The sequence below is a fragment of the Raphanus sativus genome, chromosome 1, assembly GCF_000801105.2.
Source record: "Raphanus sativus cultivar WK10039 chromosome 1, ASM80110v3, whole genome shotgun sequence".
NCBI lineage: Eukaryota > Viridiplantae > Streptophyta > Magnoliopsida > Brassicales > Brassicaceae > Raphanus > Raphanus sativus.
The window spans coordinates 11320068-11342952 of record NC_079511.1 but is presented as its reverse complement, the minus strand read 5'-3'; the positions used below and the strand labels follow the sequence as shown (position 1 = coordinate 11342952).

Here is a 22885-nt window from a genome sequence, read left to right as displayed (position 1 = left end):
TACTAGTAGTAACTGTCCGCAATCTAGCTCACGAGGAGGAGTATAAGTTGATCATTCTCCAGTGGCACAATCTTTATTTGTTGAATGCGACAAAATACATGAGAGCTCGCCAAGTTAAAGTCATTATCATTCGTTGCACGGACGGGCACGGTGACGAAACCCAAGGACCAACCAAAATTTAGGCATCGTTGAGGTGTCCCGGGTCCCACACAACATAAATCGTGTGGATCCTATCTTTCCACGTTGCAAGATCTCAAAGGCTAGAAAAGAATCCGAATCAAATTCATCCCCTAAAAAAAAAAAAGAAAAGAAGAATAAAAATCATTCGCTGCGCACTTGAACAAACTCTCGTCTCTCTCTACTCTTTGCTTCTTCCGGCAGTCGATCACTCCCTCCCTTATATAACTCGGAAGCTATGAGCTCGGTTTTGCAGGTACTGTAAAGGGCTATCTGTCGATTTTTGTTCTCTGTGTATGGGTTTAAGATTGACGGGTTTCTTTTTTTTTCTGTAGGGTTTTACGAAGTCGCTGGCCATGACTTTTGTCTCGGAGATTGGCGACAAGACATTTTTCGCCGCAGCTGTAAGTGTTTCTTCATCTTTTTTGCGCTTTCTCTAGTTTTAAAACTCAATCCCTTCTTTTCTGATCAATGATATGCCTCTTCCTAGTTAGTTTGTCAATTTTCTGTTTTTCATTATCTTTTGCGTGATGATTCGTTAGAGGAGCTTCAAGTGTAGTTATCCTGATTTGCGACCTTACTACTCCATCTCTTTTTGTTCTCTACTTTAAATCAGATATTGGCGATGCGTTATCCAAGGAGACTTGTGTTGGCTGGTTGTGTCTCTGCTCTTATTGTAAGAAGCTTTTTCTTCACCACTCACTCATTTTTGGCTAATTGTTTTTTCAGTGAGATTGTTGGAAGGCTCATGATTGTTTTTTTTGCTATTTATTAGGTCATGACTATCCTCTCTGCTACTGTTGGATGGGCTGCTCCTAATCTCGTTTGTTTTCTTGTTTTGTCTTGAACTCAGATTCTACCACCTATAGGAAATTCCAACCCTCTCTCTCTCTCTCTCTTTTGCAGATCTCTCGCAAGTGGACTCATCACATAACGACCTTGTTGTTCTTTGGTTTCGGTCTTTGGTCTTTGTTCGACGGTTTCAAAGGAGATGGAGGGTTATTATTTTCTTCTTCACATTTTTATGTCATGAGTGATCAAATATTTGACATCCAAGATTATATATTTATTTCTTTACTTGGCAGGGAATCAGAAGAACTGGCTGAAGTCGAAGCAGAACTGGTCTCTCTTTCGTCTTTCTTTACGTTCCTTCTCTCATTTTAGATAAATGCTTTTCTCGTTTTGACTCTCTTATTATCACAGGATTCTGATTTGAAGGCTAATGGTAAAGCTACTAAAGATAACAACAGTAAGGTATGGTGAACTAAAAACACATAGACTGATTGTATGTGCTATGTAGTTTCACAAAACAATCTCTCTTGTCATTGTAGATTGAAGATGAAAACAAAAAGGAGAAAAGGCCGTTCCTCACACAATTCTTCTCTCCAATCTTTCTCAAGGTAAAAAAAACTTCAGAATCTTCTCTCGGGGAAAAGCAGTGAACTTTTCTGAAATTAGGTTTCATGTGTTTGTTTCTCCTTCTCTTCTTGCAGGCATTTTCGATTAATTTCTTTGGTGAATTTGGTGACAAGAGTCAGGTTTAGCTCCTCATCTTACTCGGTTGATTCAATCTTTACATACTTCACATGCTCACTCACCAGTCACACCATATCTTCTTCCTTTTTTCAATAGCTTGCTACTATTGGTTTAGCCGCCGATGAAAATCCGTTTGGGGTGGTCCTTGGCGGAATTGTGTAAGTTTTCAATGTAAAACCGCTACATTTGTTTTTTTTGTGTCTGCATCACCAAAACTTTATGTTTGATTTGAAAGCAATGTTGCTGACTAAATCTTGTGCCTACACACAGCGCACAGCTATTGTGCACAACTGCTGCTGTGATTGGAGGAAAGAGCTTAGCTTCCCAAATATCCGAACGAATAGTAAGAGAACCTCCTTTACACACTCTGAGACAGCATAAACTAAACTCGGGTCTAATGTTCTTGTTGTTGTTGCAGGTTGCTCTTTCTGGTGGAATGCTTTTCATTATTTTTGGCATCCAATCGTTTCTCACTTCTGTTGAGTGAAGTAGTGCAGATGATGACGATAAAGGAGCGTCACTACCGATAGTTTCTTAGATGATTTAATACTTGATATTAGATGTTTTACACAAGTGATTTAGAAAAACAAATCTCATCTACAGTAAAACAAAATACATTCAAACAGCCATATTTACTTCAATAAAGTTGGAATTCCCTTCTTTGTTGTTTTTCAACTAATTTATGTGGTTTTGAAGTTGGTATGTGAATGCATACGAATAGCATTTTTACCAAAGTTTAGCCTGTAATAACTTTGTATCTATCCATCAAGCCTATAATAGTACCAATGTTTCTATAGATACAAACAAGAGAAGCTCCAAAATCCAACACAGCAACCATTCACTGATATGAAAAAAAAAAGAGAAACCTTTGAAAACAAAAAATCTCCAAGGAACATAGGTACAACAAAAAGCTGTTCTTGAACCAGAAACATTACTTATCCTCAACGCATCAGAACTATACGTGAATGTGGCGAGGTTGAGACTTGAGAATGTGAAATCAGAAGCATTACCAACAAACTCCACAAACGCATTACCAAATATGGGAACGTCTGGCGAAGTTGATGATGATGATGATAATTATGTGAGTCGATGGATGTTTTGGTTTGGTCTGGTTGGGAGAATGGTTCTGCTAGCCGAGGAGATCTTTGAACAGTGTAGGGTTCTGACTTGTTGGGTTCACACCCATCTGTCTAACAAGAGCATCTTTCTCCAGAGCTTCCTTTGAGTTTGGTCCTTTTGTGGTTTGAGATTGATGATATGTGCCTCTGGAGCTATCAGACAGCTCTGATAAGAGAGAGTCAACACTTGTGGTTGTCTTCACAGGTGCACCGTAAAGTCCCATCACATCGGTTGAACCACCACCATCTTGGCTCGAAGACTCCATAAGCCCTTCCAACTCTTTAAAAGGATCCGTCGCTGCAACACCACTAGTGGCAGTTGGCTCGTCAAAGTCGAGCAAGTCTGGTACAGGGGTTGGATTTTCCTTGGGGACGGTTGCAGCTCTGTTAGCTGTTCCTTTTGCCGGTTTGTGACCACCAGAAGATGACTTTCTATCAGATCTTGACGTTGATGATCCACCAAACAAGGATGCAGCGAGTCTCTGTTTCTCAGGATTGATTTCGGGTTTCTTTGGTTCATAACTGCTTCGAGGTCTTGAGCTAGATGAGGAGGCAACTCCACCATCCGAGTGAGTACTGGTACCATTTGCTGCTTGCGGAGGAGTAGAAGAAGAAGCGGATGTGGACGACTGATAGCTGGGTCTACCCCATTTTTGTTTAACTCCATCGAGTCTCAGCTTGATTTCTGATGACTCTCGTTCAGACACGGAAGAAGAAGTTGAAATTGGCTGGTGTGGCTCGCTGTAATAAGAAGGCTCAGGTACTGGAACAAGCGCGGTGGTCGAGGCTTGTGATGGTACTGATGGCTTTGGAAGTTCATAGGCTTCGAATCTGAGAGCATGAGATGTAACTTCATGGTGATCTTGAGAATGGTAATCGGTTGTTTCAAACATTCCTGACCGCTCTCTCTCAGATATATATGGTTGCGCTCCACTCTCAATAGCTTGTTGGATGTAGCCGTTGAGAAATGAAAGATCCTTATCAACCTAAATTCAGAAAATGGACTATAAGATTCAAGAAATCCACGTTACAAGGGATGCATGAAGAGAAAAGGTTACCTCGATATCTTCGCAACTAGCATCTAAAGGTAGTATACTCTCCACAGCACGGGCATCTAGTGCAAGAAGAGCCTGAAGTTCATATGCCCGTTGCTGCAGATCTGTTGAATGTGACGCAAGTAGCTCCTCGATCAAAGTTTGGCACTGCAATAACAAACTAATCAGTACATGACAAAGCAGGCTATAGATCGTATTCTCAATTCCACAAACGTCTAAAGATACAGACCTCTGGCAAAACATCCACCTTTCTCCCAGATGCAATTTCAAATGCATAAATCTTCATCAGTGCAGAAACAGCATATCCCTTCAAAGAGAACAGAAAACAATTACCATCTTTCAATCAGAAATAATGGAAGCATAACTCGTATGTACATGTACTAGTAAAGAACCCTTGATCAGACATCTATAAATAAGAAAGTTGCAGATTTATTACACTGACGAGTTAGCATGCATTTGATTGTTCACATTTGCATTACATTCAGTATTCACTATGTTTTCCCTATGAAGCTAATATTAACGGAGATCTCAAAGAGAACTCGAATTTCACAAGAAGCTACAAGAAAAAAAACTAAGCAGGTAAAGGTTTCTAGGTGCATCATATTTGAATGCAGCGGAGCTACCTTAACAGTTTCGTCACTTGAGTATGCATCAGCCACATCGCACAGCTTTCCACTTATATAGGAGGCGGAATACTTCCCATCAGCTGTGCCATATTCTCCCAACACCCAAGAAATGACCTGGATATTAAACCAAAATTAAGAAGCATAGATTTGATGTGCAAAAAGGTAAGTGGAGAGGTCAGAAAACAAAATCAACCTGAAGAAACAGTGATGGAAGCTTTGGCTCGCTGATAATCTGCAAGTACGATTCTACCTGCATCAAGAAAAGCACACTCATTAGCACAATACAAAAACAGAGTATGTAAACCAACGAAATATAACCTAGAAGTAAGACAGATGATCAGAGTTACTCCTAACTTTAAGATTACCATGTGAGATACCAACTCATTTATGTCTAAGAGTCCATATATCACCAAAACTAGAACATCAATCTCTTTAAAAGCAGAACGAACACAAATGGAATGAACAACATACAGCTGATAATCTAAGCTTGTTGTCTGCATCGTCATCGTCTTCTCCAAATCCTTCAGCAATCAAACGCATCAGATTATGCGCCACCTTAATATTTACCAGATCTCCTGCATGCTCGAAGACTTTGTTCATAATCTGCAGTATGGGCAATTTAAATTTTTGTCAACCAAAAAAAATTTATACAAGTAGGTAGTGTCCAAGGGAGGTCGGCTTGTACCTGGATAAACCATTGATTGCTTGGAGCGAATTGTTCAGCCAACTCAACACAACGAGATGCTATCTCAGTTTTGTAATGATTGTCATTGATACTAATCATGTAATCAATCATCCGGTCTACTATCACTTCTACATTAGAGGACTTGGTCATTTTGTACAACAATTCAAAAGTTTTCCTCTTTAGTGTATCATCTGGATCCTGTTGGAAAGTAAGAAACATCAGGCCCGGAAAAAAAAACAATGTGCTGACATGAAAACAAACAACTTCAAAGAAGTTTCCTTTATAGCTGCTCACCTCCAGACAATCAATCACGGCAAGTTGGTGCTGCTCAGCAATGTCAGAGCTTATTTTAATCAATCGACCAAGACCATCAATCCCCATGTATTTCAGATTGTGACTATCACTCTACAAAATAGTTACCACAGGATTTAGATACAATCATCATAAGACATACACATACACGTCAGAGAAACACAAACCTTTAAAAACTTGGAGATAGCATCAGCAGCAGATTCTAACAGCTGGGGACTTGGAACTATACAAGAGATACAGCGAATACACTCATAAAGGATGGCATTTCCTATATTGGTAGAGGAATCACACTTTCTGAACAAATCTCCAAGCACCATATACATCATTTCACTCGCACTCTTATCACCACTACTCAGCAGCGCCATTATCTTCAGCAACTTGATCTAAAAGACATGAACTCGACGTCAGCAACTGCGCGACAAGACACATTGATGCAGCATGGATTCTACTTCTATTATGTTTTGGTTTTATTTCCCTTTTCTATTTAATTCTTGTTTTATATAAACTATAGTTTTCTTAATACTATAAGAATGTGCATTAAGACTTTAGGATATGAGATTAGATTCGAATCCTTTTAAGACTTGGGACTATTCTAAGTATTATATATAGTGAGCTCTTGGATTTTGTAAGAGTCACATTATTATTGATTGATTTTTATAAAAGAAGCTTTGCTTTAAACTCTTGTTTTCGGTGATCTCAACGCATTTAAGTTCGTAGGCTCTCTTATCTCTTAGGCATTCTTAGACCAAACTACACCTATCCGTTACTCTATCAGTTGATATACGAAGCCAAAACCTGGATGAAAGGTGCAGGCATTTGATGGTAGTCGTAACTCTTAGGCAACCTTCTCTCAGTGACCTGTTTGAGAATACTGACGAAGCTACTAACCAAATCCTTATACGAATTAACATCTTCACTAATAAGATCAAAGAGAGGACAGAGCGTAGCGCCCATCACCCCCGGATCATTATCACACAGCTTCCTCCTGAAATTAGAAACCAAATGAGAAACCGAAGACGGAGACTTCCGGTGAAACCTATGCAGAGCCATGATCGCCTTCTTCCTCACAGCCTCCTTCCCGTGGCTAAGCAGATCCACCACCTGAGGCAAAACCGCCGGGATCGTCTCCTCGTTGATCAGCCTGCATACGGCGTTGAGCGCGGCGCAGACGACGAGGTAGTTATCGGATCTGAGGTCTTTCTGGATGGTGTTGACGATGAGGATGATGAGGTCGTGGTCCTCGTCGAGGAAGAGCGTGACGGCCAGGTATCCGGTGCGCTTGAGGAGGAGGGAGTCGTCGTGAGTCATCTTGACGGCGTGGATGTAGCCGAAGGAGGCGTCGTGGCCGAGCATCTCGATGTAGACGAGGCGGATGATGTGCTCTTTGAGTTTTCGCTTGGGGATGTCTGGCTCCAGGAGCTTGCGTTTGAGTGTGTCGATCTCGGTGAGGACGATTCGGTCTTCCTCGGCTTTGGATCGGGACTCGCCGATTGATTTGACCAGATCGAGAAACTCTTTCGACTGCCCGAACCCTCCTTGTGACCCCATCGCTAGCTCTCTCCCGATTGTCTTCAGCTGCTCCATTTTTCGATTTGGATTGTTGTTAGGCTTTCTTCTTCTGATCAGAGACCATGCGACGTTGCCCCCGTGAGCGTTCGGTGAGCTCAGCTCAGATCTGAAAGGTGGAAAGAGAAGTGAAACAATATTTTTTTATTATTATTAGTAAACCAGGTGGTCTTGCGGTGGGTAACCAATACTCTCTTTAACCAGAATTTGATTTTTGTTTTACAAACCAACCAAAAAAAATACAATTGATTCGTCTTTTATTTTTTTATTTTTATTTTTATTTTATTTTTTGGTAAAAATGTTAAGATTCATTACCAAGTTTTCAAATTTTTTACAGAAGTTACTGAGATAACAAGAAGCTAGAGAATATAAAAACAAATCTAAACACAAACTCAGTTCTAGTTAAGAAGGGACTGATAACTCTAAGCTAAACCTCTAAGAGCAAAGAATACTAGACAATTTGAACAATCGCTTGCCGCAAAATGGAACCCGCAGTGAAACCGAGGACTAGAACTGAACCCGGTAGAATTTGGCGTACCCGATGATCAGTTCTTTAAGATTGAGTTCTTCAAGAACAGCTTGCGAAGGCATCTTGACTTACAGCCTTCACAGATCGAAGCTATCACATCGAGACCAAAACACCCACTCAGACAAAGACGAGCTTTATTTAGAGAAGGAGTCACCAAAGTCGCCACACACCACCGTACCTGCACCAAAATGACAGAACAAACAAGCACCGCCTTAAGCCAAAGCGGTCAGAGGGAAGCCCAGGATCTATCCCCTGAGACTTGCAGACTCCGCACGCGTCGCCACCGAGAAGAACAACCGTGGTTGACAAGTCCAACGACTGACCTCCTCGCATGCGCCACCACTACGGAGAACCTGTAACGGACCAATCTGGCTTGGAACGAATAGTTACTCCGACGAGCCCCTGAGAGAAGGACTGGCTGGCTTAACAAGAACACCACCAACGAACACCGAAGGAGCAGAAGAAACACCGCAACTCTACCACTCCGGGAACGCAGCACCGCCTTCAGCCTAGCAGTCGACTCACCCGCGCCGAGAAGACAAACAGAGGAGGTAGAGGAAGAGAGAGAAACCCGCCTCCGAATCCAGATCTGACCCAGATCTAGACCACCACCACCACGATTTGCCAAAGAGAGCCAAACATCCACTCCGCCGCCTCGATTCTCCGGAGATCCGAAGCCAAAAACGTCAGATCTGACCCGCGGGTGGCGCAGAGCCTTAGAACTCCGAGAAAGGAAAACGAGGGGGAAGAGGGAGAGGAGAAGCGAAGAGGAATCAGAAACTAGAAGGATGGGGGCGACCGGCGCGAGGAAGAGCGGACGAAACCGCCGCCGGCCACCCAAACCAGAAGAAAATTAGGGTTTTGCTAGAGGGAATTTTTTTTTAAGAGAGAAGAGAAAAGGTTCTTCTTATTCTTAGTTTTTGAATTTCTCATTAATCCTTTTATTTTTTTTTACCTTTCTCTATTACATGTTGTATTAATCTTCTTATATCTGAATTTAGTTGCAACTAGTTCACAATCATCATCTTACAGTGCGTTTTTTTCACGTTCTACATAATGGAATCTTCTTATAAGTTTTAGTTGCAACTAGTTCTAAATCATCTACTTAAAGTGCAATTTCTTTTTTGGACAAGCTAAAGTGCAATTTCTTTTATGCATGTTCTGTGAAATCTTTTTTAGTTCTCATATATCTGACTTTAATTACTAGTTTCATAATCATCATCAGGCATTAGCTTAAAGTGTAATTGTTTTTTACATGTTTTCTTAATCTTCTCACATCTGAATATGGGCGCAAAACAATTACTTGTTTTTTAGGTATACTTGATCTTTGGTTTATCTTGAACGAGTAATGAATTTTTATGCTTGTACTTGATTTGTTAAAAACGAATATTTGTTATCACGAGTACTTATCAAGAAACATGTTACTTGTATTATTCGAATATTTGCTACTTATAAGCACTTATGAATTATTTGGATATATTTCCAAGTTTCTAAGGATTGCTTAGTAGATAATTTTCTATAAGAAAAGGTTATGAAAGTTTGTTTTGTTTACTCGACTTGGTAAAAACACGAGAGTTACTTTAAATAAAATATTTACACTTAATATAAAAACAAGAACAAGCAAAATACATATATTTTGATATGAAAGTATTGTTTACTTCTTATAAAAAAGAAATATATGTTTAATGCTTTGGTTTTTATGGCTTAATTATCATTTTTTAGTCTTAAAACAAATAGCGAGTAATATCAAGACGAGTCGTTAATATTTTTTTTATACTTGTTACTTGTTTTGTATCTGCATATAGCAAAACTTAATGACTTGATACTTACCTTGACAACGACTAATACTTGAAAAAATTAAAGCAAATACGAGTCAAGTAATGAGTTTTAAGTAAGTAACGAGTATTTGTGTACAGTCCTACTGAATAAATTGCAACAGTTGCAAAATCATCGGCTTGGTAACTATTTAATTAATAAAAATAATTTAGGGGCATAAAGTTTGTAGAAATAGTAAGAGTACCAGGCTACCAGCCAAGGTAAAGCGATGCCATAAGGGAGAGGCTCAGAACTCTGGCGCCGATCAATTAGACCTTTCTTAAATTAGTATCATGTTTGGTGACAAGAGTCAGGTTTAGCTCTCACTTACTCTATTAATTTGAAGTGGTAAGTGAATGCATATGAAGAGAATTACAAATATGATACAAGTAACAGTGTTCCAGAATTGATTCTACGTGGTACATTATATAGAAACAAACAACCCAGTGCGTACCAAAAAAGTGCAAGAACCACTTTGTTATAAAGAAAATACAAAAATTGCTTTTGTTGATATTATTATTTTGAAAGATCTGAACGGGCATTCTGGTCAAGTGACAGTGGACGGGCCTGGAACGCTAACACGTTTCAGGTTCGATCCTCCTGCTATGTGAAACTAAGTCACATTGTTTTTGTTCACTTAACGCGGATATGGGTCCATGCTTTAGGATCCATTTGAATGCCCAGGAGAAGGAGTCTATCCGCGGCCTTGCGACTCCCCCGGGAGTTAGGTCTGGTTCCAATAATTACCCGGGTTTAATCTTTTTAGTTTCAAAAAAAAAGATCTACCATTTAAAATCATGACAGGTGTGGATGAATGAACGGTAGCCGTAATTGAAGATCAATGTAGAGCTAATTAACAATATATGTCTTATTGAATTTAAGTAGCAGATTATGTATATGATTACACTCTTTCTAACTCGATACGCATGCACGACCATTAATATAGGTTTATTCCTACACACATATATAATTAGATGATCATATAGTTGAGGTTTATCTCTCCGATCTCTATTCAGTATAATTAATCGTAGAAACTATAAGTAGAAGAATCCGCGATGATGTTCCTCAATCCTCCTATTGTTGACGCCATCATTATGCACACTCCCACCATAATGGTTGTCTGCTCAATACAACCAAAAATATACATTAATTGTTCATCTTCAAAAGATTATATATAAAAATGAAAAGAAGAAGAAAAATGGCTTTACAAGCAGATTCTGGTTCACAGTTGTAACCAAACCTTCATTCATTGCAATGGCATTTACATTCTTAGCAAAAAAAAAGTGAAAAGAAGAAGAAAAAAGAGGATGATAATACAGCTATTTACCCAATTGACCAACCACGTGATGCTGAATCTCTTTGGTTTCTTGATGATAAGCCACATGATACTTGGGAGCTACGGCATTATTATATATCCATGCAAAGATTGTTAGTGACTTGTCTTAAGAAAAAAAAAAACAATGAACGTATATACATGAGAGTAGAAAATAAATACATCTTAATTTTAGATGTATTTATTTTAGTAATACAATAGTTGACATGTCGAAAATGTCGAAGAAGCTTACAAAGAAGGAAGTGGGTGCAAATCCGAAACCCCCAAAGAACCCTAGAAGGTCTCCAAAGAAGGGGAAAGTCACTCCAGTAAACAACGTAAATGCTGCAATTCCAACCACAAATATTCCATTTATAAATTAGATTATTAAACTGAAAATATTTTATTGATAAAAACTGAAAATGTTTATATATATGTTAATTAGAACATAAGAAAATTCTTACGTACCGACAAAAGTAGTTCGAGTGAAAAACCTCAGAACAGCTCCATGCTTAAAACCGAATTTGGTAACCATCATCCTCTCCAAAAGATCAAAGACAGGCATAGCAAACACTTGGTAGCTGCCAATGACGTGAACAACAACCATGAGATTAGCAGAAGCAATAAGCCAAGGTGGTCTCTGTAGATTTATCAGAACATTGTCGTCTACGTCTTGTCCAAAGGCCCAATAGCAGATTAGAGCCACCGGGAAGTAGCAAATGGCATTGACAAAGTAAGCTCCCATCACTCCTTGCCACATGGGCACCTTCGATGGCTTCTCGGGAGTCGAAGGCATTGTGGCTTGGATCTCTAGAGCCACGGCATGACCCGCAAAAGCAAATGAGATCTGACCTAAGGCGTTGAAGATTCGGAATGTGAGATCACTTGGATTCGTCGCCTTGTAACCGTAGCTCACGTCAGGCAATCTTCCATGTGAGATACTTCCTGCCCACGCTATCGTTGAGTAGCTGCAGTACATAATATATTACAAAGTTTGATCAGACTTGATATATATAGTTTGTAACGATCCATATCTAGAGTGTAATGTGGACCTAACCATTCGTTCTAGGTCAGTCATTTTGGCTGTATAAATTGGTCTAGATTATAGTACTCGAGTTGTACAACGTCTTTCATTTCTTTTCAATGTATGCATGTTGAAAATGACAAAATCCAATTAAAAACAAAAGCTTCCAAACTTTTACGTCTAACTTCGCAGTATGAACTTTTTTATATAGTTTGTTTAAACATGAAGTAATTTACATGCAAATCAATGTTTACATGGAAGTTAGTTCGTATTAAACAAACTAAGTAATCAATATTGCTAATCACGCAATGACCACACTAATTCTAATTATTGGTGTAAGTAATCAAGTTGTTGGCAATATAATATAAGATTAAACAATTATAGTCCAAGGTTAATCAAAAAAAATTATAGTCCAATGCCTGTATAAACGGTATAGTTCTAAGTTTCTAACAGTTTTGCACACGTTATATATAATCTACTGACATTGTTATATATACGGTATTGCATCAGAATGGTAAGGATAACGTGATGGTACAAAGTGTGAGTGAGTGTGACCTGAGGGACATGACGGCGGCAGCCAAGGAGACACCGGCGACGGAGTTGAAATTAGGGAGCTGGGAGAGGAGGAAATGGACCAAACCAAAGGCGAGGATCCAGTATGTTTGTCGCACGGGGCTGCAGGAGGAACACGTGATATCCACAAAATTCTTTACGCACTTGCCACCAGTGACCATGTAAACTATGCAGCACCCGACTTGGACGATTAGCTGTTGGGGGAGGACGATCCATGGGCCGAGTTTTGGGCCGAAAGCGTACCGACCTAGATCAATATACCGGTCGAACCGGTGTCCAGGTACGCTCTCGTGAAGCTGTACCATCTGCCACATCGTGTTTAGGGTCAGTCCCCATGTCAGTGCCAACATTAATGTCCCTGGTCCCCTATTTTCACCACGCATCAGTTTTGTTTGTTTGGTAACCCGAATTGTATAGATCCAAAAATATGATTAGTCTTGGAAGCCAGAAGACAAACTATGTAAAATTATGAGACTAGCTCTGATTAGTTTTAGAGCAGATGAGATTGCAAATTAACATTTTGTAATCAGACATTCATTAACTAGTTAATGATATTTACATTTCTGGCAAAAAAGAAAAAACTATGTAAAATATCTCATGTTTTCACTTTTCACACATGTGCAACTTATCTGAGTGCTACGTTTATAATCTAGGACGCTTAATGTCTTTTCAATCCTAATGTATCACTCGACTATGCATCCGTGTGGATTACATCAGGTATCTTTATCTTATTAAAAAGTTCACCAATCAATAATATTAAATTATTTCATATTTAATATCTTTTAAAAAAAATACTAATAAAAGTTTACCAATTTATATTATATTTTAAAAATAAAAAAAATAAAATAAATAAAAAGTAATAGTTGCAGAAAAGAAAATTTAATATTGTTCATGTTGTCAGCAAAATATTAAATCCTAAATTTTAAATCATGAATACTAAACTCTAAATTTTTGGACTCTACACCATTGGGTAAATCTTAAACTTCAGAGTATAGGATTTATCCAATAGTTTAAGATCTAGTTTTTTAAGACTTAATGTTTAATGTATATGATTTACGATTTATGATTTACTCAAAGATTTAAGATTTACCTAATAGTTTAGGGTTTACCTAATATTAACTTTAGAGTTGGGGATAACATAATATAATTGGATAATCCTTGTTATTTTGTTTCTTTTCTCGAAAAATATCAAATATAAAAATAACTGAATACTACTAATTGATGAACCTATATGTTCACCTCCTATGAGTTGAATCTAAGAAAAACTCATCTTTATATTGTACAAACAACCAAAAAGAAATACAATTCAACTGTCTTTTGATTTTATTCTTTCTTTTAAACATGTTCTAAAAAAAAACATGTTTTTTTTTTTTGCTAAACATGTTTTATTAATCTTATTATTATATCTGAATTTTCTTGCAACTAGTTCAAATCATCATCTTAAAGTGCAGTTTGCTTCTTCTTTCGTTTTTTGGCTCGTGCATGTTCTATACATGGAATCTTCTTATATATATATTAGTTGCAACTAGTTCTAAATCATCATCTTAAGTGCAATTTTTCTTTTATGCATGTTCTATGAATCTTCTTAGTTCTTTTTTTTTTGGTAAGATAAATCTTCTTAGTTCTTATATGTGAGTATTATTACACCTAGTTTCAAAATCATCAGCTTAAAGTGTAAATTGTTTATAACATGTTTTACGAATCTTCTTATATATTAATTAAATTGCAACGGTTTCAAAATCATTAGTTTAGAGTAATGAACAATTTACAATTTTGACATGAATTTCCATTATTTCTATGTTTTAATTTAAACAATTAAGTGGTAAACAAAAGCAATCCTTTTATTTATTTTTACTAAGACCGCTTGAAATACACACACAAGAACAAAATTTAGCACCGGAGACGAGGAAATAAAAATTAACCGGCTCTGGTCGATGTCGCAAAAATTAAACTCCTTATTGTTTACTTAGAGAAAACATAATTTAGGGGAGAAAAGTTTGTAAAGAAATAGTAAGAGTACGTACCAGCCAAGGTAAGCCATGGCATAAGGGAGGCTCAGAACTCCGGCGCCGATCATGGCGGTGACGGTGTGGAAGGTGGAGTACCACCACTTGGCTGGCCGTGATGGATCTCCCGCCGTCCATTTTTCGCCGGACTTCCCAACAGATTCCTTTGAACACAAACTAATTAGCAAGTAAGAAAAGTAAAAGAAGAAATGAGAAGGTGAAGGAATACCTTAGAAGGAGAAATGGGAGAAGTAGAGACCATTTTGTGTGTGTGTGTGTCTTTTGCAGTATAGTGAAGATAGGACTCAATTCCCTTAAAACATGGAGAACTATGAGCTTCTTTTTTTTTTGTAAATGGAGAACTATGAGCTTTATAAGTAGTGTTTTGAGTTTTCATTTTGTCCAAATAAAGTTTGTTTTTGTAAATAATATAAACAGAACCAAAGAATAAATAAGGTTTACGTAATTTTCTTAAGATCTTACCTAAATTAAATGAACCTGTGGAGCTTTTCTGTTCTTTTTTTTCCCTGGCTTATTTTATATCGGGGATACTCAGGTAAAGGAACTTTGTTTTTTTCGGCACTGTGATCATTTAAAGTTGTGAAGTTGATTGAATTTCGAAACGTGTAACATTATCAAATCCCAGAAATGCGTAAGAAATCAAAAGATCATTAAAATGTTATCACAGTAAACAACAACATGTTACCAATAAGTCAATAACATCATCTTTTTCAGTAATATCATCTTCATATTTGACATTATTGTGTTTCTCATCCAATCAGTCGTCATAACTCATATTTGGAATAGCTACGCTTTATATACAGAACATGCAGATACATCATAAACGAAATGTAATGTAATGCTACGACGATGCACTTTTAATTTACGTTTTTGGTATGTCATGTACGTTTAATTTTATTCAATCTGTGACACACACTCCCAAATAATTTGGAATATTTTCTATGTTGAAATATGTCTTGTCATTTCGAAATTTTTTTTTATCCTCAACGTTTTTTTTTTTTACACTGAAGATAATAATTCATTTGAAACAGAGTTTGTTACAGAGATCGGCAATTCCCATGAATCCCGACAAATAAAGCCAGCGGACAACACCATTAGTCCCTGGAGTCCTATGCCCACAAGTGGGAATTAAGATTAAACAGGGCAGATCAAACTAATACAGCCTAAAAACAGATCAAAGAACCTAGAAATTAAAGAACAATTTGCATGTAGACTTCAATGAACTCCTTAGATAAAAAACAAATCGAAGAGGCCATCATAACCAAACCAACGACTTGCGATACCTCCCATAGTGAATAGCACAGAAGAGTATAAGAACACATGCTTTGAAGACCAGCAAGACAGATCACTGGACATAAGTCTTGAACTGGATGGCGTCGTTGAAGAAGGACCAACGGAAACACCAGATTGAAGCACGAGAAGGAATTAGATCTCGATCAGATCTGTTGGGTTGAAGACAGGGAGCGTACAAATTAACTCTGGTTTCAACCTCACTCGAAGAACCGAGAAGGAAGAAGATCGAGGCCAGAGAAGTGAAAGAGAACATAGTCAACATGCAAAGCCATCAAGAAGATAATAGGTTCGAACAAAAGTGGATCTGAACTAAAACCAGTATAAACGAGGCTGATTAGATGATGCATGCACCGAGAAAACAAGAAAAAGAACGAAACCCGACCCCGGCTCTATGAGAGCAGCCGGAGCCGGTGATCGGAGATGATGATTGAAAAAAAACTAGAGAGAAGGCGGAGGTTCTAGAGAGAGAAAAGTCTGTTTACACGATCTTGTCATTTCGAATTAGATGATTTGATTATGAGAATAAAACCTTAAAGAAAACTAAAGAATAATGCAGCCAACCAACTACACCCATGCTAGAGAGTTAAAGCGTCTATATTTCGAGTACGATTAGCTATATATATATTAGGTTTTATATTTTCTCAACTTGCATCTTTGCTTTTCCGTATCCCACTTAATGGTGCCACCATTACTCTTCAAGTCCAAGCTTGTGAGGATTAAAAAATACACCGAAAAAAGTTCAGTGCTGGAATTTTCTTTCACTAGACCAGCTTTTCAACAAAAGGGCCTTTGGTTATGTTCCCATGATTCGATTGAGAGAAAATCTAATGGGTGCGGCGAATCGTATCATGGCTTGAAAAATTTGGTATAAAGTTATAGTGTATTAACCATATTTTATCATTTGTATGTGCCACGTGAATAAGACCCACTACCTCAAGTAGACATTTTTGGACAGGAGTGAGCTTAAGAGTGGACAAGAGAAGTCATGTTTGTCGTCCTCGATTCAAAAAGGCAGTCGATTTCGTTTTAGTGCGCGTCATAGTTGCTATGTCGTATCAAATATCAATCATTGAGTTTTTTTTCTTTTATTTCTAGACGACAACGTATCACTAATGCTGGTCTCGCTAGTCGCTACTTGGTTTTAAAATAGTACAAGTTCCAAATTCATAATGATGAGTTTAACGGACCAAAGCAGAACGAGACCTGACGATATAAAAATAATGTGAGCCACAAATTCAAATACAATCAGAGGTCGAAAGTTACACAAACCGACCTGAAAATTCAGGAGTGGACAACAGTTAACAAAATTCGCTTTGTTTAATTTTCTAGATGAATTATTAAACTTTGCTTTCCATCAAACTTGTAACAAATGCTAATAAGTTGCAACTATATCGGTTTTAGTTCATTCAGTTAATTTTTGTTTACAACAGTATTGAACTTCAAATCTAGAATCCAGGTCTAAACTGGAAACTCCGAATCAATGTGAGCTACATATGATTCTTGAGCTTTTGTACTCTTTGTTATTTTATCGGGCATCCATTGTATGTCGTGCAAGGAATGTATGAGATTGTGAAAAGCTTAAACGAACTTCACCATTTCTGAAACTCATTTATGTGGTCATTTTGTTGGTTTCAATTCTATCTTCGCCAATTTTATGCGTGAAGTTAATTAAAAGATGAGAAGAATAGAAAATGACTATAAGGCTAAAATATAGGAAGCATTTTGGTCTTGTTACTTCAGATGGAATTAACCAAATTGTGATTTATGAGCAATTACCATTGCTATTTGGAATAGGATCTACAACTCTCTAGAAGCTAAAGCAGATTGAAATGAAGATGGTTTAAAAGATGTAGTCAGATTCTTAAATCCTAGTTAGACAATAGTGAAACCTTTTTATACTGAAGCAGAGAGAATAAATGTATCCTTCATATATATGCAAACGAACAAAAAATCCAATCACGATTGATATCCTTAATTTACTACTTGTCAATCTGATAAAAACGAGAGCTTGAGGACTGAACTAGGAAGAAGGTGAAAGACAAACCACATTAATATGTTTCTCTAGAGAATAAAACAGTGTCATTTGGTGGCTTAGTTAATGATCAGACCCACATGAGGATGCCATTTTTGAGGCAGGAGGCAAATGACACGAACTAAACAATGGTGTTCATCGAGTTGACCAAGAGAAGACAGAAATAGTTTTATGTTTATATGATGAAACTAATTAGCAGAAAGTAAAAATGGCTTAGTAGGCTGCCCTCCGCCACCAAGTTTTAACCCATGAAGCCGGCTCCTGGCATGTTAGGCTGCCCTCCGCCACCACCACCTTGTTGTGATCTTCCAGGAGCTTGCGCAAACCCTTGACCACCCATTACTCCTGACCCAACCATCTGTTGAGGCTGCTGCTGCTGCTGCTGCTGGTGATGATGTTGAAGCTGTGACAACTGGTGTTGTTGCTGCTGATGATGTTGGAGCTGTGACATTTGATGCTGCTGCTGGAGTTGTGGCAGCTGTTGCTGTTGCTGTTGGTGGTGTTGCTGCTGCTGGATCTGTTGCTGCTGCTGCTGTTGATGTTGTTGCTGCTGGATCTGTTGTTGTTGGAGTTGCTGCTGTTGCTGATTTGGAATTTGTGGCTTAAACACAACCATATCCTGAACCATCACAGAAAAACAAACGGTTCTGTAACTTAAATCAAAACCGATATGTAGAGACCACCGGTGCAAGATGGATTATTTGGATATATGTCAGGTGAAATCATCTGTAGACACCTTAATTAGTGCTTACTTACCCCTGGAAAAAGCATTCCAATTAAGCGGCAAGCCTTGTCAGAGACGGAGAGAAGCAGAGTCTGTGATGGCAGCTGGATGACTGCACACTGCATTTCAGAGGCAGACACAGTTATCTTATACAACTCCACAAGAACTAAGCGTGAAGATGTTAAAAGTATGACACACGGTTAGACTAACAAAACAAGGCTACAAGTGTAGGTCGTAAATGAGTAAAAAGAGCATAGCAAGAGATTAATCGATTCATGGAGAACAGGTTCGCAGTGCAAGTCCATATGTTTTTTTGCAAGGATGTCATTTTTAACCTCATATCTATTAAATCATTTTGTTATTAAACGAGTGAATAAGTAAGAGACAAGTAGCGTAAAATATCAACAAAACTCACAAGTTTCTTCTCCTGAAGTTGTCCTAGAAACCCATGTTGACTCATAGCCCGAAACACGAGGAAGTCAGCTTTGCCGACATATTGCCTGATACAAAGGCAGATAAAAAGAATTAGTGACACGAAAATAACATCCACCAATGCCATAGTAAGTAAGTATTACTTGTTATTCATATGATCCTGGGATATGAGCCGAACGATCTGCATAGTAGGTGGCCAATTGGCTGCCAACCTGGGGACGCGCACAGAAAGAGAAAGCAGAGGTTGTTTTAATAGCTACCGTCATACTTTAAGAAGTAGACTGCAATGGAAACCTGTTCTTCGCTTGAAAAGCGTTAACAAGTAAAACAATTTCCTTATCTAAATTAGTTAACTTACGAATCAGCGGCAGACGCACTTCGGTAACCCTGTCAAACATAAACAAAGGTGTTACCACAACTCAATGGTTAAAGCACTAAGCAAGGATGTGATCCCGGAATATATATAAGGGGGTGGAGAGCTAATTGAGATGACAGTAGTGCCCTAAACAAATACCTCAAGTCTGGTGATAAGAACAGGCTGCCCTTGTCTCTGCCCTGATAAATTTCCCTATATGAATTTGATAATGTAAGTTAATCCAGCATAAGACCACCGCTATTTCAGACAAGGAAAACTGACAGTACCTCCCAGACTTTAATATATTTGGATTGAGAAGGCTGCATAGCCCCTGACGATGGCTGTGACAACTGCATATTAGGAGCTGAACTGTTACTACCACCAAGTTGTTGTATTCCTGACTGCGCTTGTTGGCCAACTCCTGGAGTAGGCATCATTCCACCTGTTCCAGAGGAGACACTCGTCATGTTCTGGTTCATGGAAATTCCACTTTGCATCATCTGTGCTCCAGACTGACTTCCTTGGTTTATCCCTTGCATTGGTTGAGAGACGCCAAGGTTTGACGCGACATTTGACGTTGTTTGAGGACTGAAGGCATTATTAGGACCCGGGCCTTGTCCTGCTTGTGCAGTTCCCTGTAATGTACCCGAACCAGCCATTGAAGTAATTCCCTGCTGCCCAGATGAAAATGGAGTTTGTGATGGAGGCAGAGATGTAGCCATTCCTGTTGATATCATATTTGACATATGCATTGCAACCGCACTTTGGCCAGACGAGGATGCACCCGCCAGAGCTGCAGAGCTCATGACTTGTCGAACTTGAGAAAGATTATTCAGCAGATTTACATTAGCTCCCCCAGGAGGGCCAGTACGCAATTGTGGCGTCATTCCACCAACTACAGGCTTAATATCAGGTGCATTCTCCGCTTTGGTGACCATTTCCTGAGAGATTGGTGATACCGACGATGTTTGAACTGACGGCATTGCTTGTGTAGCAGGCCGAGCTACGGACGGGATATGAGGAAAAGTTGGAACTGTTGCCATAGAACACACAGTGCTAGGCTCCTGAATTTTAATCCCCAAAATAGTCCAATTAACACGCTTTAAATATATCAGATATTTAAATGGGATATTCAAAATAACTTTACATTGGATCAATTTAACTGAATTTAAAACAGTATTCATAACTTAACAAATAGATCAAAACAGACTTACAACTTTCACAGTAGCAGTAGGAACTGGTCCGACAGAGACTGGTTGCCGATTCATCATAGGTCCATTGGCTGAACAAACAAAAAAAAGTGATCTTTACATAGAAAGAAGCAAGACAAACTATGAAAGACGCATCAAAAAATAACGCAAGATAGTTCAACTGAAAGAAGGTCCTGGCCAGAAGAAAAACCTGATGGCACAGGAGCTGGAGGTTGGCCAGTGACTTGAAGAGATGGAGCAACAGTGGCCCTGTCCACTTTCACAGGGCTCTGGGTGGTCTGTGGCAAATTTGTAGCAGCATGACTTAAGGCAGCACGTGCCTCCAAAAAGTTCTCTGAGATCAGGACAAGATAGAATGCGTTCTTAACCGTGTCAATTGACAAGTCCGCACTTTGTGGATTGAGCTTTCCCTGCATTTAAAAGAAAAAAATCTCCATTTTTTCATAAAACTACTTACTTCAGTTTGTAGCACAGAGAGCTGGCTGACAAAAAAACATTTTATGCTAGCTAAAGATCTAGTGAATTGTAGATAGGCATGCAGTCTCACCGCATTATACAGAGCTCTTATCCTTGGAAGCTGCTTTGGACACACAACAGACAAAGAAACAGAGCACTGCACACCAATATGGTAGGTTAGTGATTCCCAACTTTTTTTTAAACAACTGTAGCAAGTCGTATTACAAGGGGAATTCATAAAAAAATACCCTAGAAAAATATGAAGCGACTGTCGCGGCATCTGATAAACGACTTTCAGAGTGCGCATGGCCATTTTCATTCGGATTTTGCAATTTTGGACGATATACAGGCGTTGGCAACGAGTAAGGGTTGCTGGCGGTGATTAGGATACAGTGCCTTTTCAGATCATTACTTGGTTGTGCTTGGACTGAAGGAGGAGAAAATATCTGCGTCAAGAATAACAGAGGAAATCATGAGGTTTAAGAAATAGTTCATAGAGTAACTAAACTAGTAAACAATCGTTTGAAAATCAGTGGCCCAAACATATGTATTCCAAGTAGCTGCATAGATGACTAAAGATCAAGTTTCCCACCATCAATGCTTCGGCAAGCCCTTCGGCTGTGGCAGCCTCATTGAAACCACCACCGGCAAATTGTATGGACGAAAGCCAATGCAAGAAAACATCAACATCTTTTGTCCAGCCACTCCTTTGTACCAAGCAAGCTAAGAAGAACGAAACGATCAGAAAAACAAGGCCGTGGAAAAAAAAAGCACGATATAATGTTGTGTATTTGGATATCACAGTAATAGTGCGCAAATACATACCACAATATGAGCCATGAGAGTTGAAGATGACAAGTGATAGCTCAACATTGTTACTCTGCAAGTTTTGGTGAATATAAAAAAAGACTCATCAACCATCGAATCCGACAAAACTAACTGTCTACTTGCTTTCTTAACATTTTGTTACGGCAATGATTAGACAAATACAGGGTGGGGGTTGTTTACCAATAGACATATAGAAAGAAGAAGTATTTAGTAATGTATAAACAGTACAGTGAATCACACAGAATTATGAAAACTTGAGTATAATCAAAGAACGAGAAGGGTCAGAATCAGATAAAGTACCTCTCCGTTTAACTCAGTGCCACAGAAAGACCTGGACAACACACACACATAGCATTAACAGATGTAAAAACATACAATTCAACATACTCAAATATCTAATAACAAAGTGACTTATAATATGTAACCAATCCTCTCCATATCCACCCAGAAGAATGATCCAATCCATACATATATCAAAAATCAATATATTTTTACTCGCACAGACAGAATCAAGATCAACATATGGTGGTGACACAGTAATCATCCAAAGCATTTGAAATGACTCGATCTACCAATTGAAGATTTGCCAAGGCCCCCTAATTCGAACCCTAAAATATAAAAAATCGAGGAGGAGGAGAAAGAAGGAAACCTGATGATTTTGATGAGATAATCGGAGACGATGGTTTGCCAATAGGGACCCAAGGCAGCGGTGCCTTCAGCAACGACGATCAGCTGTTTCAACTCCGACGACATAATCGGCAAATCCCCTTCGAGAGCTGTGACTCAGTGAGGTGGTGAATCGAGAGACTCAGTCTGTGTCTTGATGCATTCACGATTTTCGCCCGACGGAAATATCTCTGGGAGAGTTTGATCTGTGATCTTTTGCTCCTCCTCCTTTGAAACTTTCTTTCCTCTCCGCCTAAGGAGGAAATATATATATATATATATATGATTATGATGACTAGATTTTTTTGGTTCACCTTCTTTATTAAGTTTATATCACTTTTGGTAATTATATATTATTTTTTTTCTTGAAGCATTTGATTTATTGTGTTTTCTAGCTACCAGGACGCTTGTGCAAAAAAAAAAAAAAAATAACTACCAGGACGGTTTCATGCAAACAACCTGACTCCTGCATTGTTTTCATATACAAACTTTTGAATCAAGCCAAAATTACAATTAATTTTTACTTTGAATAA

General features: G+C 38.5%; 4 protein-coding genes across 5 annotated transcripts; 1 reads left to right on the top strand and 3 right to left on the bottom strand.

The window, feature by feature from the left end:
- The first annotated feature begins 298 nt into the window (after window positions 1–298).
- On the top strand, window positions 299–2373 carry LOC108850179 (GDT1-like protein 4). Its single transcript, XM_018623761.2, has 12 exons — window positions 299–433; window positions 513–581; window positions 794–853; window positions 953–1000; window positions 1084–1175; window positions 1263–1299; window positions 1381–1431; window positions 1509–1577; window positions 1671–1715; window positions 1810–1871; window positions 1984–2056; window positions 2132–2373. Exons 1-12 carry the CDS (start codon window positions 416–418, stop codon window positions 2198–2200), a joined length of 693 nt encoding a protein of 230 aa, XP_018479263.2. The 5' UTR covers window positions 299–415; the 3' UTR covers window positions 2201–2373.
- A 114-nt stretch (window positions 2374–2487) lies between these two features.
- Window positions 2488–8502, bottom strand: LOC108850129 (AP-4 complex subunit epsilon). Of its 2 annotated transcripts, XM_018623708.2 has the most exons (11): window positions 7614–8501; window positions 6305–7184; window positions 5677–5892; window positions 5492–5602; window positions 5198–5395; window positions 4984–5115; window positions 4706–4762; window positions 4510–4626; window positions 4116–4193; window positions 3890–4033; window positions 2488–3817 (listed from the first exon to the last, which is right to left on the bottom strand). In XM_018623708.2, exons 1-11 carry the CDS (start codon window positions 7664–7666, stop codon window positions 2843–2845), a joined length of 2961 nt encoding a protein of 986 aa, XP_018479210.1. In that variant the 5' UTR covers window positions 7667–8501; the 3' UTR covers window positions 2488–2842. The 2 variants fall into 2 exon arrangements, with proteins under 2 accessions (XP_018479210.1, XP_056866836.1); XM_057010856.1 differs by having other exon boundaries at window positions 5198–5602; window positions 7614–8502.
- A 1775-nt stretch (window positions 8503–10277) lies between these two features.
- On the bottom strand, window positions 10278–14701 carry LOC108850119 (lysine histidine transporter-like 6). Its single transcript, XM_018623701.2, has 7 exons — window positions 14564–14701; window positions 14353–14498; window positions 12311–12694; window positions 11200–11699; window positions 10985–11076; window positions 10747–10815; window positions 10278–10539 (listed from the first exon to the last, which is right to left on the bottom strand). The coding sequence occupies exons 1-7, from the start codon at window positions 14594–14596 to the stop codon at window positions 10441–10443; spliced, it is 1323 nt and encodes a 440-aa protein (XP_018479203.1). The 5' UTR covers window positions 14597–14701; the 3' UTR covers window positions 10278–10440.
- Window positions 14702–17680: 2979 nt separating this feature from the next.
- LOC108850111 (mediator of RNA polymerase II transcription subunit 25) lies at window positions 17681–22628 on the bottom strand. The gene is made up of 15 exons (XM_018623694.2): window positions 22336–22628; window positions 21987–22017; window positions 21684–21738; window positions 21451–21581; window positions 21107–21304; window positions 20950–21015; window positions 20593–20812; window positions 20406–20473; window positions 19479–20255; window positions 19351–19404; window positions 19195–19223; window positions 18980–19048; window positions 18820–18904; window positions 18437–18523; window positions 17681–18299 (listed from the first exon to the last, which is right to left on the bottom strand). Exons 1-15 carry the CDS (start codon window positions 22437–22439, stop codon window positions 17922–17924), a joined length of 2352 nt encoding a protein of 783 aa, XP_018479196.2. The 5' UTR covers window positions 22440–22628; the 3' UTR covers window positions 17681–17921.
- Window positions 22629–22885: the final 257 nt, after the last annotated feature.